This window comes from Mytilus trossulus, chromosome 12 (genome assembly GCF_036588685.1).
Source record: "Mytilus trossulus isolate FHL-02 chromosome 12, PNRI_Mtr1.1.1.hap1, whole genome shotgun sequence".
NCBI lineage: Eukaryota > Metazoa > Mollusca > Bivalvia > Mytilida > Mytilidae > Mytilus > Mytilus trossulus.
The window spans coordinates 10,300,779-10,318,711 of NC_086384.1; the positions used below are offsets into that span (position 1 = coordinate 10,300,779).

The following is a 17,933-nucleotide window of genomic DNA, read 5'->3' on the forward strand; positions in this document are numbered from 1 at the left end:
ACGAACTCAATAAAAAATGCAACCTAGTGTCCCATGATATTAGTCCGAGATTACTCTGACGGCTGTTTTGCTAAACAAGCTGGGGCCGTCAGAAAATCCCCTACGAGAGCCTTTCACATTACACGAAGTTGTCAATTTCATTAACACCTGGGTTGAGTTCAATATCGTAGTAGCTACGTAGCGGCTACGTAGCAGCTATCAATATAATTATATTTATCCTGCAATTGGGTGTTCTACTATACAGATACAGCCCTACAGATACAATACGCAGCTGCTATCAATATCTATGTAACAACTAGTCTAAAGAAACCCGTTCAATAGTCAAAATCTACGTAGCACTACGTAGCCGCTACAATATTGAACGCAACCCTGGCAGTTAGCTAAAAGGGTCGCGACCCTTAAAAGCATCCAATGATCTTTTGAGATCACCGGCAACCACACGTTGATTTTTTTTTATACAATGGGTTCGGAAAAGGATTCATTTCCTTAGAATTAGAGAAATTTATTTACATTCTCGTCTCGCATCTGTGTTTTCTAACAATACATTCGCCTCAACTCGGCCGGTTCCGTACCCTCAATGAGAGTAACGGATTCTACTGAAGATTGCCGAATGGTAATAATAATGAAACTAAAATCCTTATGAAAGTATCTGTTTTAATGAAAACATTATTACTACTTAGTTGAAACTGTATCGTTCTCTCAAAAAAAAATCACACAAAAAAACTAAAAATATAAAATTATGACACTACAAATGCACTCCATTATCCATACCTACAAGTATTTGAATTGTGTAAACTCTTCAGCTGTTGTTTAATCCAAATAGAACATAGAGTTATCTCCCTTAGAGCTGTTAGTGACCGTCAGTTTTTTTTAAATACTAGTATTATTTTCACACTTTTTCTGTGTACTATAAGTAACTTTAATTTGCCTGAATTACCTAATGAGTTAGATTTCATTGCAAAGTCCCTCGCTCTAAATTTAATAGTAGTTTATAATTTTCAAAAGACTTACCGTTACTGAGTAAATTGTTATATAGAAGTGTAAAACAAACCAATTACAATCCTTTCTCTCAAGTGATTTGAAAATACAGATGACCAAACTGTTTAATATTAATATTTTGGTCAGAATGGTTTTCGTAAAATGTTCCTGTGAAAGATGGGGATATATATATTTGAAGTCAATATTTCCAAAGTGTTAACCTAGCAGCTGCAGAGAAATTGATCTGGGGGTTTAGGGGGTAATGATGTTTCATGTTAAGTGTAATCTTCAAATTGGACAATCTGAGTCTGAGAAATTTTGCAATTTTTGGATAAATAATTTACAATTCACAATAGTTTACAATTTAAAATATCGGATATGTTCCTTACGTCGTAACTACAATCCCCTTCCCTTCATAAATGTGACCTACCGAATTATTAGACTATTTACCGGATTTGTTAAAACATAAGCAACACGACGGGTGCCCCACGTGGAGCAGGATCTGCTTACACTTCCGGAACACTGCGATCATCCCTAGTTTTTGGTGGGATTCGTGTTGCTTATTCTTTAGTTTTCTACGTTGTGTCATATGTTCTTTTGTTTGTCTGTTTGTCTTCTTTAATTTTTAGCCAGGCTTTGTCAGTATATTTACAAGTTTGACTGTCCCTCTGGTATCATTCGTCCCTCTTTTACAAGCTTCATGTTTAAATTTTATTCCTTTTTAAAATCAGAGTTTTACATTCCGTTATACCTATCAAAACAGTGTTGGCTAATAAAATATATATAAACGGAACCGTTACCATTGACAACCATACCATGTACCTGAGACTACTATAACACATGTGTTATAGTAGTCTCAGCATGTACTTTAGTTTATTTGATGTGGTACACTGCTTTGTTAAGACAAGGTTCACAACGCCATGACCATAAGGAACTCAAGGTAATGCGAGGAAAACATCACAACATAATACCCACGTCAATTGCAAAGCCTATTTCCTCAAGGATTCCTCAAAATATTCTGATAGAATCCCAAATGTGTTTAATGGGTACAGATGGACGAATGAACGAATAAACGTGCAAACGAACAAAAGAATAGACAGATGGACTTTAACACCATACTATATAGAGGGTAGAATGAAAAATGAAAAGAAAAGCAACAGGTCAGAAATACAGTACACTTTTAAAAACTTAAGTTTAAACAATATCAGTGCGGGGGTGAATCGTGCTCTGAAAGGGTATTAAAGAAAGTGTGATAAATATTATCGTTTACGTACGATTTACTTGTTTTTCTTTCTTTTCGTTACGTTTTAAAAATAAATTAAAATCCTAACTGTTTACAAATCTTTAATGTAACAAAATATGACGTCAAATACTTTGATCGAGACACTGTACAATCTTTAAAGCTTGGTTTGTGTAGATAATGAAATTGCCGATTTCGTAAACAAGTAACTGTCAGTCATATCATGGACCGTTAAGAGTATCTAAAGGATTATTTTAAACATCTATTACAAATTTGATTTATTTCACTAACGTCACCATCCAGTGAATAAAATTAAATTTTAATAGTTGATGAAATGTGAACTATATATGTTGTTCTACATGTATAACTTTCAACTAAGGTACAACTCACAGCCTATTGGGTCACTTTCCCCACTCATTTACATGTTCAGTGAATTGTTGATAAAATCCCTAATTTGGCATATATACCAAATAAGTTCACTTATATATAGTGCTGATCATAACTGCTATGTTTCAAGTTAATTCGACCAAGATCTACCTTAGTTACATCAAACCTCTAACCTCTAAGCCATCAGATATCCATTTTCAATTTACCATGAAAAATTAGCAAAATCCGAATTTGGCATATACATTAATGATTTAAATACATTGTGCATAAAATTGAAAATGGAAATGGGAATTTTGTCAAAGAGACAACAACCCGACCATAAAGCAGACAACAGCAGAAGGTCACCAACAGGTCTTCATAACCCCTGTATAACATTAAACTAATATTACCTCAACCTACTTTAAAACAAAACTTTAAACTGATGCAGGACTGACGGAACCTACAATGAGGTCGACGGACGTATGCATAATCATATATTGGTTACAAATGTAATCCAACATCAGAATCATATCCATGAAATTACATTTTCCCATGCACTGCTATTAGCACTTCTCTGAACGCATTAAAAAGTTCAAATACCTCAATGAAGGAACACGATTATTTCCCCCTTCTTCCATCATGCGTCCTCCTTAAAAAGAGTCTCTCTGTAGACCTAAGTATTAAATTTTAAAAGGCAATCAATTACAGGATCCTTGGTGTTATCAGTAGCAACTTTCAATTCAACCGTTGCCGAAACGTATTCTTCTTCGATCTTTTCTTCTTTAGAAGTTGAAGGTATGATTGTACCTTTTCGAATATGTGATGTGAGTTTTGAATATGCATATGCATGTATTTCGATCAGTATGGCACACTTACACCAACCAACAATAACGTTGTTGGCTACTTTGTCAGCAGATACCAAAACGTTGATCGAAAGTACCAAAGAAGTGTGGCCATTTCCTGATGTATTTCTATCACTGGCAGTGTCTTACTTTAAAGTTATCAAATCTTGCTGGGAATTTAATGTAAAAGAGACGATGTCATATAGTTTAAATATTTTTCAACAATTCTACATGTTCCTATAAAATCAAAATGCTATTTTAAAAAGCTGCTTGTTTAAAGTTTAAGGTATATTGATAAAAATATCCAATTTTATATATGGTTTTTTTTGTAAAATTTTGCATGTTTATAGAAGAAGATTGTATAAAGTTATTTGAAATTGTTAATGTATATTAGAAAATAATAGTGAGATGTACATTTGAGCTATAAACTAAAAGTGGAACATTTGGACTAAAACCTTTTAAGTTTGGAATATGTTGAAATTTGGGCTAAATCTGTAGTCGACATTTGGGTTATATTTTAAAGTCGACATTTGGTTTAAATTAATCAACACATGTAAGGAATATGAAATTAAAATATTCTGTATTCAAGTAAATTAATATCAAAAATGTTATAAACCGCGTATACAACGCGAAGGAATAAAAGAGCTTTTCTAAGATGTATATTAAACAAAATCTAATAAATTTGTCCTTAGATTGGTTCTGGTTCTAAATTTAAATCTTACAGGGTTTAAAATCTATAATCTTCTGAAACTGTAACACATGAAAGTAATTTTTTTAATATTTGATCTATAATGGCATATGAAATATTTAAAATGATAAATTTGTTTCTGTATATTGGTTGAACAATAATTAACCCAAAATCAGAGAAATAAATATGTCTCTGCCCAAATGTAAATGTTTTATAATTTTATCTGTTCTATACATGTTTTTATAATATTTTCTATGTTTTGTTAGTGGTGAGATTTGAATTAAATATTGTCCTGCCCTCATATAAAATACCCAACCCTAAAAATACCTCGAGATCATCTCACTCCATCGGTCTCCCTTTATCTTGTCCGTTTCTATATTGATAAAAAGATTCTTAATCTTGTCAGAATGTCAAAGACCACTGGTCGATGGGAATATATAAGATCATTCAGATAGGTCAATGACCTCATATATCTTTGATCAGCAAACATTTACCCGGACATTGTGTAAATAAACAAGAAATGAACTATAACTATGCATGAATTGACCCATGTTATGTCCTGATGCAATGTTTTACATGAGGCCACCAATCAATAGGTCGGAGAGCGATACACCTCCATGATGCAACACCATGCCGTGGTAACCTGAATTGTCGTGCTGATGCAATAGCAAAAGGCGGGAAAAATTGACTACATAACCTTTAAAATATTTTGATGGATAACTATCTATTTTTACTTTTTTTTTCTATTGATATTTTTCTTAGTTTAATCAACATTATCATCTTTAATGTTTGATGGTTTGGGCATTTACTGTGCATAAATACCTTTAAATAAATTATGAAACAATCTAATTAAAATATTGATCTCTGATTACGTTATACTACATATGCTGATATGTAGTATAATTAGAATGATCATGAAATAAAATATAATTAGTTGAAAGCTTTTTTGTGTTTGGTTATTTTGTATGTTATTTAACCTACATCTGTCCAGTTTGCAAGTTAAGAAATGACACATATAATGACCCCTTTAAACGAAAACTTCTTATTTGTCAACATAGATATAACAATAATGAACTACATATCGCCTGACATAAATAAAGTTGGACTTTGTACTTTTGTTCATTCAGAAGTTGGATGTTTATATTTCGGTCGAAAGTACTGACTAATCTAATCCATATCTAAATTTTAGATTATATGTCATTCAAGATTCTATATCGCATCTATAAAAAGGCAGTTTTTTTGTGTATTATAATACTTTACAATTTATGTCTAATTCTCACCAATGCAAAATTATTTCTAATTATCTTTTTAGTTGATTGGTGCTTGTTTATAACGTCTAGTAGCAAATATTTCCTGCATATTTCGGACGAGAACGAATTTATAACTAATTGTTTAGGAATGTCCTGTAATAGGGTTTGGAATCAGGAATGCAACTTTAATATGAGGGCAATGGGTATGTAGTGTGGACAGTAATAAGTCTTGCATCAGGTCGGTCAGCTACCGTAAATGATCTCTAATATAGATATAGGAAGATGTGGTGTGAGTGCCAATGAGACAACTCTCCATCTCATAGCATGCTTAGAGTTGGTGCAAGAGTTTCAACGTGCATAGAACGTGGCACACTTTTAACAAGAGACATCGGATTTGATGTCCCCATATTCTAACCAGACTTGGCCGGAAATATTCATAAACATGTTTAACCCCGCCGCATTTTTGCGCCTGTCCCAAGTCAGGGGCATCTGGTCTTTGTTAGTCTTGTATTATTTTAATTTTTAGTTTCTTGTGTACAATTTGGAAATTAGTATGGCGTTCATTATCACTGAACTAGTATATATTTGTTGATGGGCCAGCTGAAGGACGCCTCCGGGTGCGGGAATTTCTTACATGGAAGACCTGTTGTTGACCTTCTCCTGTTGTTTTTTCTATGGTCGGGTTGTTGTCTCTTTGATACATTCCCCATTTCCATACTCAATTTTATATACCGCACAGTCAAACACTAGACGCCCCACTTTGGCAAGCTTTTTGGTGTTGATCGGGAAAAGACCAAGAGATATCCGTATTTCAATACCCAAGTCAATACTTCGGGTAGGACTTCTAGAAACTGTGAATTTAAGACATTATCATATGGAACCAGGATAGAACTAGCTTCCACCACGCGAACTTAGAAAAATATTATGTTTTGTGAAAAGTGATTTTTCTAATTAAAAATAACATAAAATTATCTGGCTTTTCAGCGTTTCCTCTTTCTCACTGCGTGTTATATAATTTGCATGAAATAGTTATTTGGTACTGTAACAGATTGGTAGCTTGTAGTAGTCCTCTTATTTATTTCCTTAAAATTGCCGTTTTATAAAATTAAGTGTTGTCTCGTTAAATTTTTTTTAGAGTCCAAATGTCCAATATAAAAACGTGACCCCCTCCCAAAAACCATAAACTTAAAAAAAAACTTAAAAAAAAAAAATTATATATACAATAGCTTATTTTATGAATGAACTTATTTCAGTACCGTTCAATGTATTTTTATTTTATTTTAGTACTTTCTAATTCAAAATAAGTCTTACTACTTTTAATTTGTTTTTCTATCATAACTACTCGTATCATATGTCGTACGACACCTAGAGGTGTTAAAGATTAATTAACCATTGAGATTAATTAGGGCTACCTGTAGGCGCTTGACATAATAAGAGTCTTTCGCGGAATAGACTATAACTCAACAAAATTTTATGACGTCATATAATATATAAATAGATAGTGTAGCGACCTGTCAAAACATTATACACGTTGTTGCGAACAAGGCTGGATCAATACTAAAAAAATCTGTAAAGATGAAACCACGTTCTAGGATATATGTTACAAGACAGATTCCGCAAGGAGCATTCGATGTTTTACTGGAAGACGGCAATGTTTCCTTTTGGAATAGCCATGAGCCGGTTCCTAGAGGCGAACTATTAAATAACATACAAGGCGTGGATGCACTTTTGTGTATGCCAACAGACAAAATAGATCGGGATGTTTTGGATAGGGCAGGTATGTAACTGTTTTATTACTACTATCTTCAGTATTCAGGAAAAAACGAAAAAAAAACTCGTGTGATGGGGGAAAATATATATTAAAATTGTCGTGTTACCAAATTATTTAAGGAACAGCTGATCGGCAACCTTGAGTCAGCCAATCAGATTGCTTTAAATCCACACACCTCTTAAAACATGTTGTTAGTTGCTAATCAATATCAATATGTCACGTACACTTATGAAGTTTTATATTCTAAATGAAATATCAACGATATCTTATCATACCTATTTCTTATTCTTATGATGAATCCGATTCTTAGATAATATTTTTTGTGGGTTAGAAAAAAGGGGGAGGGGGTTATGGACTGGACTTTGGCTTGTCAGACTATAATAGAAAAATCATAAACTCGTTTATGTTTGCTTCTTTCTAAAGTAACAATATTTATTTTCTTAATATAAAATATGAAACGCTGTCGTATTATTTTGGTTTATTTAAAAGGAAGGCGTTCTTGTCACTCGTTGTATGAGTAACTTTTATTCATCGAAGCGATGTTTACAAACCCTTCACAGTGTAAGTGGCATCTTACAGAATATGTGGCATCTTCGAAGATTATATTAGATGCTGCATCTCACCTTTTTTGGACCCGCTTTTGTTTTTCTTCTAAGTGTTCAACTAAGTGTACAATTGTGTTCAAATCCCTTATCCTAGTTAGAAAATTAGATGTACACAAAAAAAATTATGTATTTGTGTCAAGAAAGACCTCTGTACTTTAACAATGTGAATGTTTGCAGTTATCTTGACACAAGTACAGGTATGAGATCAAAGTCCACTTTCTCTGACCTCTTATGACCAGGTAAAGATAGATAAAAGTCACCTGAGTAAATATTCTTCCTATCTCACAAAGACATAACACATCTCTGTCTGTATTTTGACGGGATATATTATTGACAAAAACAGCACGTCTTAAGATCAAGGATAAACAAACTTAAGAAATTTAGGTCACCATCATACATACATGTATATGTAGAAGTATCTGTGACATCGTTTGAGAGTTGAAATGATACCTTCGTGATCGGTCTTGTACCTTAATTGTTTTCTTTTAAACATAGTGATACAATTTATACATATATATTAGCTTTTTTGATTTATAATTCATTTTATTTTCCGTGTCACCCCATTTTTGGTTTCTCATTCCGTACTTTTTTTTTCAAAAGAAAATAATACAAAAGAAAATAATAATGATTTTGACATGCATACTTGAGCAATTTAATTTACAAAATACTAAAAAGGATTTACCTCCTTCTGAGAAATTAATAAATAGAAAATAGGACTTCCTTGTTAAAAAAATCTTGGAGTTCAAAACCCAGGTTTCAAAATCAAAGTTGAACTCAATTGAGACGGATTCAGGGTAAAGTGTTTTATGTCATTTTTTAAAATAAAAAAGAAGAGAGATCAGAGGGACACAGTTTTCTCCTTCATTTTTGTATATAAAATGATATTCCAGAGAATATTTTGCTTCTGACACCGTATCTTTCACTGACTGCCTACTAGCTAAGCATACACGTGCACCACAATTAATAAAGGTTATTTGAAAATATTTAAATCATTTCAATATTGAAACTTAATAATGTTCTCAATCAAATTCTTTCAATATTGAAACTTAATAAATAAATGTTTTCAATCAAATTCTAGAATGATATTTGTAATTTAGAATTTTAAATAGTAATTACTACTTTATTGTACATGTCATATAATATAAACATATTTTTTTGTGACAAAGAATAAAAACAAAATAATACAAAGAGATAAGTAATTCCATAAAAAGAACTGACATTGTAATTGTGTAATGAGATTGTGGGATACATGTAGTTCCGACATGAGGTTAGAAGGATTGGGATTAACTCTATTGTTCAATATTAAATTTAGATAACCCTAATGACGTTTTAGTCTATAATAATTCTATTAAAAGATCATGGTCATACCGGATTTAAAAAATAACAACTCGACATGGTATCGAATAAAATACGTCATCATAGGCACACATGAGGAAGTATATACCGCACTAAAGAATTATTATAGATAAACCGATCGTAATACTATTTAATCCGGTTTTGTCATGTTTGAGTTGTTGTCTTAACTTTATGAAAACATATATAATCATACGTTTTTTGATTGAGTTAAGTCTGCCAATTGATATTTTATCGTATGTTTTTATATGTTGTGATGTTATGCTATTGTTTCAGAAAAAGGGAGAAGGTTTGGGCCCATTAAAACGTTTAATCCCGCTGCAAATGTTTGCACCTGTCCTAAGTCAGGAATCTGATGTACAGTAGTTGTCGTTTGTTTATGTAATATATACGTGTTTCTCGTTTCTCGTTTTATTTATATAGATTAGACCGTTGGTTTTCCCGTTTGAATGGTTTTACACTGTTATTTTGGGGCCCTTTATAGCTTGTTGTTCGGTGTGAGCCAAGGCTCCGTGTTGAAGGCCGTACTTTAACCTATAATGGTTTAATTTTTGAATTGTTGTTTGGATGGAGAGTTGTCTCATTGGCACTCACACCACATCTTCCTATATCTAATAAATACATTATTAGCGTAACTTAATTTAACCGATGATAAAATAAATTAAGAATATAAGTTGTATGGTTTATACTGACCCCATACGGATCCATAGAGGATTAGTAAAATCCATAATGGGTTAGGCCGAAAGGACGAATTATCTATAGATTTTACTAACCCTCTACGGATCTGTGGTGGTTCAGTAGTGAATCGAACAACAGCTGTTTCGCACACAGAACTTTTTCTGTCAAGTTTGGTATAAAAATACAAATTCATTTAATAGATGCCGTCACCAGTTATAAAATCTCTTGACCAATGTTGGTGATAGGGGGTCACCACATGACGGTGTTAAACCAGTCACAACGTACTTACTTACCCAATTCAAAGTGCGATAAATAACTTAGTTCAAAGTAACAGTTGACAGTCCCCTTGTAAATTCAATGTGTCCAAGGTTAAATAAAGAATTTGAATATAATTTATATATTGACAGAAAATGTCATATATACAAATATTAGAAAAGTTTTATTTATTTTCAGGTCCATCTTTAAAAGTGATTGGAACATTATCTGAACTTTGTGATCACATAGATGTAGACGAATGTAAAAGACGTAATATCCAAATTATCACCATGCCGTCCATATCTACAGAAATTGTAGCTGATTTAACGGTAGCTGCACTTGAGGGACAGTTAATGTCAATTGAAGGTAAACAACGATATATATTAGAGTTATCCCCCGTTGACCACTTTGAGAAAAAAAGTTTTGAATTTTTTAGCTTCATTTTGATTTTGTTCTTTCAAGTAACATGATATGTTTTTGTTTGAAACATATACTTTTTTCATCAGTGTGAAAATCGTTGGCAAAAATATGTAACAACTGTAAATATGTTTTGATTTCTGTTACGCAATCAGAAGTTATTACATACATTTACAATACGATTGTTTCTAAGACAACAGAGTACAATATACATACTACATTTAAGTGCATTTTGTTTATCACAACAACAACATTACAGATATGATAGTTATGACTTCCATGTTTCTGAACTTATAAACACGATAAAACATTGTCTTTTTTATTTTCCAGACGTTAATGCAAATGAGTCAATAAATAAGAATGACGTAATACAAAAAATGTACAAAGGCAAGACACTGGGACTTATTGGACTTGGGAGCACTGCTGTTGCCATTGGTAAACGATTACGTGAAAAGGGCATCGCAGACATTAAATACAGTGATTTTACAGTCAAATCAGCACAAGAAATAGAAATAGGAGCCAATTATGAAGAATTTGAAAAAGTTTTAGAGGAATCTGACATCATTTGTATCTGCTGCAGAGGAAACAATAAAAACAGTGAACTATTTTACAAGGACGCTTTTAAAAAAATGAAGAAATCGGCCATCTTAATCGATGCAGCACGTGGTCATGTAATTAACTACTATGATTTATACGAGGCCTTACGTGAACAACATATATCTGCTGCCGCTGTGGACTTGAGAGAGCAGGGAAAGATCCCTTACAAAGATCAATTGTTAGGATTAAATAACTGTATATTCGTTCCGTATCAAGAATCTAATCGCTGGGACAAGAGAAGCAAAATTTCTGCAGTTGTATCAAACAAAATTGTTGCAATCTTACAAATGGGTTGTATTCCTGAGAATTGTCCAGTGTCTGGCTAATGTTCGCTTGTTTCATTTTGTTGGTTCAAACTTTTTTTCACGCATCGAACAACATTGCATATGATTGAATTAATTTAAGCAGTGTACATGTACATACACATTTTCCACCATTCATTGAGCTATTAGATTTGAGAATGTTGGCCGTTACTTTATAAAACATCTCAGAACGCTTGGTAGAAATTTTGATGTTCTTGTTGCAAGTTTTATGTATATAAAGATAGTTTATTTTTACTTCTGTTTCGTCAATATATATATATTTTTTTTTATATCAGTTTTATTAATATACCAAATAATGAAGCTCATACACAAAAAGTATCCCACTGGACCATGGCTGTACAATCATCGTGATCAGACCGATGCTGTATGTTACTCAGCACGCAAGACACATCTTTCTGAAATGACCTTGCTCTGGAGAACGTTAAAACAATTTTAATACTGTAGCATTACTAATAGAAAGTGAATAAAAAATGTCAACAAGAAAAAAATATCAAATAAGAAGATACGGTATGGTTGTCAATGAGACATGTACATCTCTCAATCAGAGAACAAATGACATAAAGATTTTAAACAACTATATGTTACCGAACTAACCTTCACAATTTCCAAAATCTACATTATGTTCTACATGTACATATCATTTTTAATTTGATTATGACTACCTACATTTAGTAAAATAGGATCAATAGGTTGTTTATTTTAATCAATCAATGTTTAAAAAAAAAACCAACATGAAATAAAAATGAGTAAACTATGAAAAGTAAACACTTGCTTGCCAAACCCCAACATGAAATAAAAATGAGTAAACTTTGAAAAGTAAACCCTTGATTGCTGCACAGATACTCTGTTATCAGATATACTTTATTTTAACTTTTGTAATTTAATGTTTTCACTTTAGTTGAATTAGTTAATTTGTATTGTCACAGACATATGATATTTCAGAAACTGGACATTTATCTATAGCTAGTATTTAATTTATTCAATACTAATAGACAAGTACGATAATCAATACGCACGAAAACAAATTAAATCGCAATGATTAAAAGTGCGTCTCCGCTAACCTAAGCCATGTGGTTTACATATACATGTATGTACATGTTTACAAAGTGATTTAGCAAAAAAAAAATCTTCTTCCTTCTGTCGGTTGAATCACTGTTTAACAGGATGAATGGTCACATGGGCGCTGGGGGTGGAAACACTTGTATAAGAACACATTTGATACATATAATGGTATTTTAATGTGTAGACCGATATTTGAAAGAATGCAACGTACCTACAACTATAGCAGTATTTTGGTGAAAACCACAAGTGGGAGTAATCACTTTTGTACGTATTGCACTTTCTCTTGAGTTTTTATAAATGAAAGAACCCATGATTTAATGTAGATATAATATTATAAAATGTGAATATAGGTACACATAAACAACTTGTTACTAGACAGAACAATGATGACATTTTATAAATACATGTAATACTATATGGATTTAAGAATTTATTATTGGAAAAAAAAACAACGTCATAAAATCCTCAAGTTTGCCGTCCAATAAAACTTTGAACAAGATAAGTTCAACATCGAAGAAAGATCTGAGATGGCTTTCGTTGACCCTACATGAGATAGCTATTGTAGAATACAAGTAACATATAACACGCAAATTTTTGGAATATTGTGCTTTTATAACTGATTTAACTTTTGATTGTTTAATCATCAATGTTTTCTAGAAAGACTAAATATTACACATGTACTCGAAGACGAGATTTTTGTGCATTTGAAACCCAATCATATATCAATATTTAGACTGGTCTTCGGATATATTTTATAAGTAAACCAGAGTTACCTCCCATTATACATACATTTGATACAACTGTTTAAGGATTTATTTTGTTTTTCCAAAATTTCAGCAAAAGTGGCTATTCTTATCATACCACAGAAGAACAAAGGCAATTGTAGACACGATAGATAAACAATGTTTTAAAAGGTGCAAGTCATCATCTCCCTGTCTTGTCCCTGTTCTCAGATCACTGGAAAGCTCAAAACTAAATCCCTACTATTAAAACGGTCCAAAGTGATTTTTTGCTTGCCTTAACTGTATACCACCATGAAGGATAACCAAACTGGGCAAACAAACAAAAATCAGAGCTTTGCATGAGAAGATACGTTCCTCAATTTTTGAAAATTTCCAAAATTTTGTTACAGCATATTTTAACAACACAAAATGCCAGTACCCGAAGTACTGGCTAATGGGATGGCCGATTGGGGGTACACTCCCACCAGCAGAGGCATTGAACCAGTGGTAGTAATACATGTAACATAAACGATGACAATTTTTCTGCAACAGATGCGCATTTCAACAATCAATGTCCATCCAGTGATGCTCAAGGCTCAACTCATTTGAAAATCCAAAGCTTATCAAAAGGATGGCGAGCTATTAACTAAAAAGTGGATAACTGTAACAATACTGAAATTAATATAACATCTGATTAAATATTCAATTACGAACAATATTTTTTTCAAGTTATTATGCATGATGATACTTACATGCATTTTATATGAACTTCAAAGGGTAGAGTAAATTTTACCCAAATTACTACTTCCTGAATATTCATGAAGTACTTGCCACTGGACAAACAACAAACCAGCCTTAAGAATCAGATCCATGTCAAGAAGTTGCTTTGCAAATGTCTTGCATGTTTTTATCAGCAGTACTTTAAGAACATAGACCACGATTTAAAATATAAATCAAGTCCTAGCTTATTCACTAAGGGAAGTTAGACATGTTTTTGATGTGTTTTAATGCTCAGGTAAATGCATTCAGTCAGACTTGATGCATTCATGTTGCATAATCTGTAGCACTTTGGCATTAACGCATGTGCACACATATGTACCGAGAAGACCTCGCGAGTGATTGTGTTTTTTATCGAGATAACTTTTTTATTTCGTTCATTTAATTGTACAGTAAACATCCTTGTCCTATATTTGGATCAAAATAACAAACCTCAAGGAGAATAGCAATGCGCATGTCAAAATCATATTGACGGGTTATTTTAACTTATAGTCTGATTCTTTGAACAACTCCTCGTAAAATGTCTAAACCAAAAGTATACGTTACTCGACGGGTACCGGTTGATGGATTGGAACTTCTGAAACGTAAATGTGAGGTACAAATCTGGGATGTCGATGAAGTTATTCCGAGAAAGACTTTATTAGAGAATGTTAAAGGAATTAACGGAATATTCTGTTTGATAACAGAAACGATCGATGCTGAATTCCTAGATGCTGCTGGTATGTATTTGTAAATGTGCATTTGAATGAATATGAACATAAAATGTATTGTTTAAAACTGATTTTTGTCAGTAAATGTCTTATCATCCTCTATAAATAAAAACGAAAAATACGCATGTTTTAACAACTATGATATGACTGAAATTGTTAGTCGTTGAAGTACTTATTTTTGAAAAAAATTTAGTTGGGGATTAAAGCATTATTACTTTAAAATTAAATTTGGACCCTTTTTCTGAAAAATATGGCGTTGTGTATTCTTTGTGATAAATAGTAAATTTCTAAAATTCAAATCTTCGTTTACTAAATTCAACAAAAGTGCACTATTGATTGGCTAACATATGACAACAGGATGAAAAGCTATTACTATTATAACAAATAGAAACCATAGTTTGTTTTCATCTAGTACATTTTATTAATATTTGTAGGTCCTGACCTCAGAGTTGTGGCCACGATGTCCGTTGGGACTGACCATATTGATTTGAAGGAGTGTAAGAAGAGGGGAGTTTTCGTCTCTAACACACCGGATATAGCTTCGGACAGTGCCGCTGATCTTACTATGGCGCTTGTCCTAATGACAACAAGACGTCTTGTTGAAGGTAATAATATAAAAAATATTTATGGGAGAGCTCTTCTTTTCATTCCAAGCCTGTTGCTTTCATTTATATAAGTATATATATATAGAGAGATAATGTTGATGTGTGTGGCATGAGCTAAGAAAATATAGCTTCACATATTATTGAAAGGGAAGTGTTAACATTGGTTAGGAAATAAAAACACATTTTGATATGACAGGAAATGAAAATACCTGTCGTTATAACTATAAATTGAAATATATGTAGGTATGACAAAAGGTTGACATATATGTAGGTATGACAAGAAATGATAATATTGGTCTTAATTATTTTAATTGTTAAAAAAAAGTCGGAATTTAAAATGAAACACTTTTGGAACTGACATGTATTCGTTGTCCAATAACTTATTGTAACATTCGAGTAAGTGATGGAGCATGTCTCTAGAGTATCACTGGTTATATATATAATACATGATCACATATATCTTAACATCTTCGTGAAGAGAACGGGAGTGGAACGTACGGTAACCCTTGTGAAGAGAACGGAGGTGGATCGTAACCCTTGTGAAGAGAACTGGAGTGGATCGTAACCCTTGTGAAGAGAACGGGAGTGGGTCGTAACCCTTGTGAAAGAACGGGAGTGGATCGTAACCCTTGCCTAGCGAAGAGGATATCTTAATGGTAGTGCAAGTCAACTGAAATAAATAGTTGACAATAGTTGTAAACTATAACTAATGTCTTTAAAATACTGGTATATTTATACTACTTGTATGTTTAATGTGAAAATACAATATGTTATCATCAATTATAATTTAATGGATTCCTTTTTTTTTCATCTTTAAGGAGTAGATGCTGTTCGACAAGGTCAGTGGACACATTGGAAACCCATGTGGTTATGTGGTTCAAATATGATGTCTAAAACTATTGGTATTCTGGGATTTGGTCGTGTTGGCTTTGGTGTTGCGAGGCGACTTAAACCGTTTGGGGTCAAAGAAATTATTTATAACGATATCCGACCACATGAATTCGCAAAAGATATCGCTACCTTTGTCTCGTTTGACGAGATTTTAGAGAAATCAGACATAATTTGCATATGTTGTGCACTGACGTCACTGACAAAGGGTTTATTCAATCAAAGTACCTTTAAAAAAATGAAAATGAAACCCGTGTTGATAAATACATCAAGAGGAGGAATTGTTCAACTTGATGATTTGCATAATGCGTTAACATCCGGTCAGATTTCAGCGGCTGGACTTGATGTCACCGAACCGGAACCTCTTCCGTCGGACCACCCATTGGTGTCTTTACCGAATTGTGTCATTTTACCTCACATGGGTACTAACACGAATGAAGCAAGGAAGAGTATGTCAATAAACACAGCAAAAAACATTTTGGCGGTCCTTGATCTTACTGATTCGGATTGAATGAGTTATACTTATTTGCTCTTTTTCAAAAATTGGATGCAATTGTATTCGTTTTTTTGACATTTTTTTAAAGACAGTATCTATGGCACATCAAACGATTTTTGTATTGGAAGGCACGCTTATCTATAATTATTCTAATCATTATACACACAAGGTGGATGCAATAAATAATAGCTTTTACTTTGTTTCAATAAAGCATTTTGCAAAGTACAGTGTTCGTTTCCGTTCGTAGTGACTACAAACAGAAACATATATGTCTGTGCTATAAAACATGTAAAAATGTGTAAAATATGATAGTGTTGTGAGATTATAGGTCAATTAACTTTTAAATTTGATTATAGATTATCTTAAATAAAATGTTGAACTGACTACTTCTACATCATAATCTGTCAAAATTGTTCAATAGTTCACTGAACTAGTACACAATTACATATAGGGGCCAGTTGAGGACCACCTCCGGTTACGGGATTTGCGTTGCAGACATTTCTATGGCCTTCGGCTGTTGTCTGCTATTTGGTTGTTGTTTCTTTGACATATTTCCTATTTCCATTCTCAATAATTGTATACGCCCAATATCAGGACCTATAACTGAGACTCAAAACCAGACTTGTTTCCATTTATCAATATATATTTTTGCTCGACAGTTGTTAATTGCTAGTAAAGTATTGAGAACATGCATGTACTTTTGAAATATATCAAATAACTGCGGATCATCCACTCCATCTAATTGCGTCATTCTCCGAACATTGATACCAGCACAGGGCTTGACAGAGTATGTAAATTATCACTTGTCTAGAAATGAAAGAAATGAAATTAAAAAAAGTATAATATGACAGTTTTGGCTTGATTTTAAGATCTTTAGAAGTTCGGCAAAATATGCGGGCGCAATATCATAGGAGTTGAAGTTGAAGTTACATTTTTCCCGCACATGCAACCGTAAAGGTTAACTGATTGATGCCACAGTGATAATATATACTTTCACATAGATAGTTGCATGTGTAACTGTAGTCGTGTTCAGACATAACAGACCATTTTAGCACAGGATTAATCCGTTGACCTGTATTTGCAATAGCCAATTTTTGCGAAAACCTAACTAACCATGCATACTAAAATCATGAACAATAATCCATGCTGACTTAACGTTAAGTTGTTTGTATGTTCACTTGTGTCCATCATGGAAATAATGTTGTTGAAACGAAAGGCCTTCTAAGATGATACGCACAGAGTTCCAGAGGTTGGATGAGTTTGCAACTTGCTTTTTACAGAAAAAGACGTAGAGCACATCTTCCTCTTAC

General features: G+C 32.8%; 2 protein-coding genes across 2 annotated transcripts; both read left to right on the forward strand.

Moving 5' to 3' along the window:
* Window positions 1-6,855: 6,855 nt before the first annotated feature.
* On the forward strand, window positions 6,856-11,597 carry LOC134692906 (glyoxylate reductase/hydroxypyruvate reductase-like). Its single transcript, XM_063553538.1, has 3 exons — window positions 6,856-7,141; window positions 10,225-10,392; window positions 10,774-11,597. Exons 1-3 carry the CDS (start codon window positions 6,940-6,942, stop codon window positions 11,364-11,366), a joined length of 963 nt encoding a protein of 320 aa, XP_063409608.1. The 5' UTR covers window positions 6,856-6,939; the 3' UTR covers window positions 11,367-11,597.
* A 2,714-nt stretch (window positions 11,598-14,311) lies between these two features.
* On the forward strand, window positions 14,312-17,006 carry LOC134692907 (glyoxylate reductase/hydroxypyruvate reductase-like). The gene is made up of 3 exons (XM_063553539.1): window positions 14,312-14,643; window positions 15,069-15,239; window positions 16,058-17,006. Exons 1-3 carry the CDS (start codon window positions 14,445-14,447, stop codon window positions 16,636-16,638), a joined length of 951 nt encoding a protein of 316 aa, XP_063409609.1. The 5' UTR covers window positions 14,312-14,444; the 3' UTR covers window positions 16,639-17,006.
* Window positions 17,007-17,933: the final 927 nt, after the last annotated feature.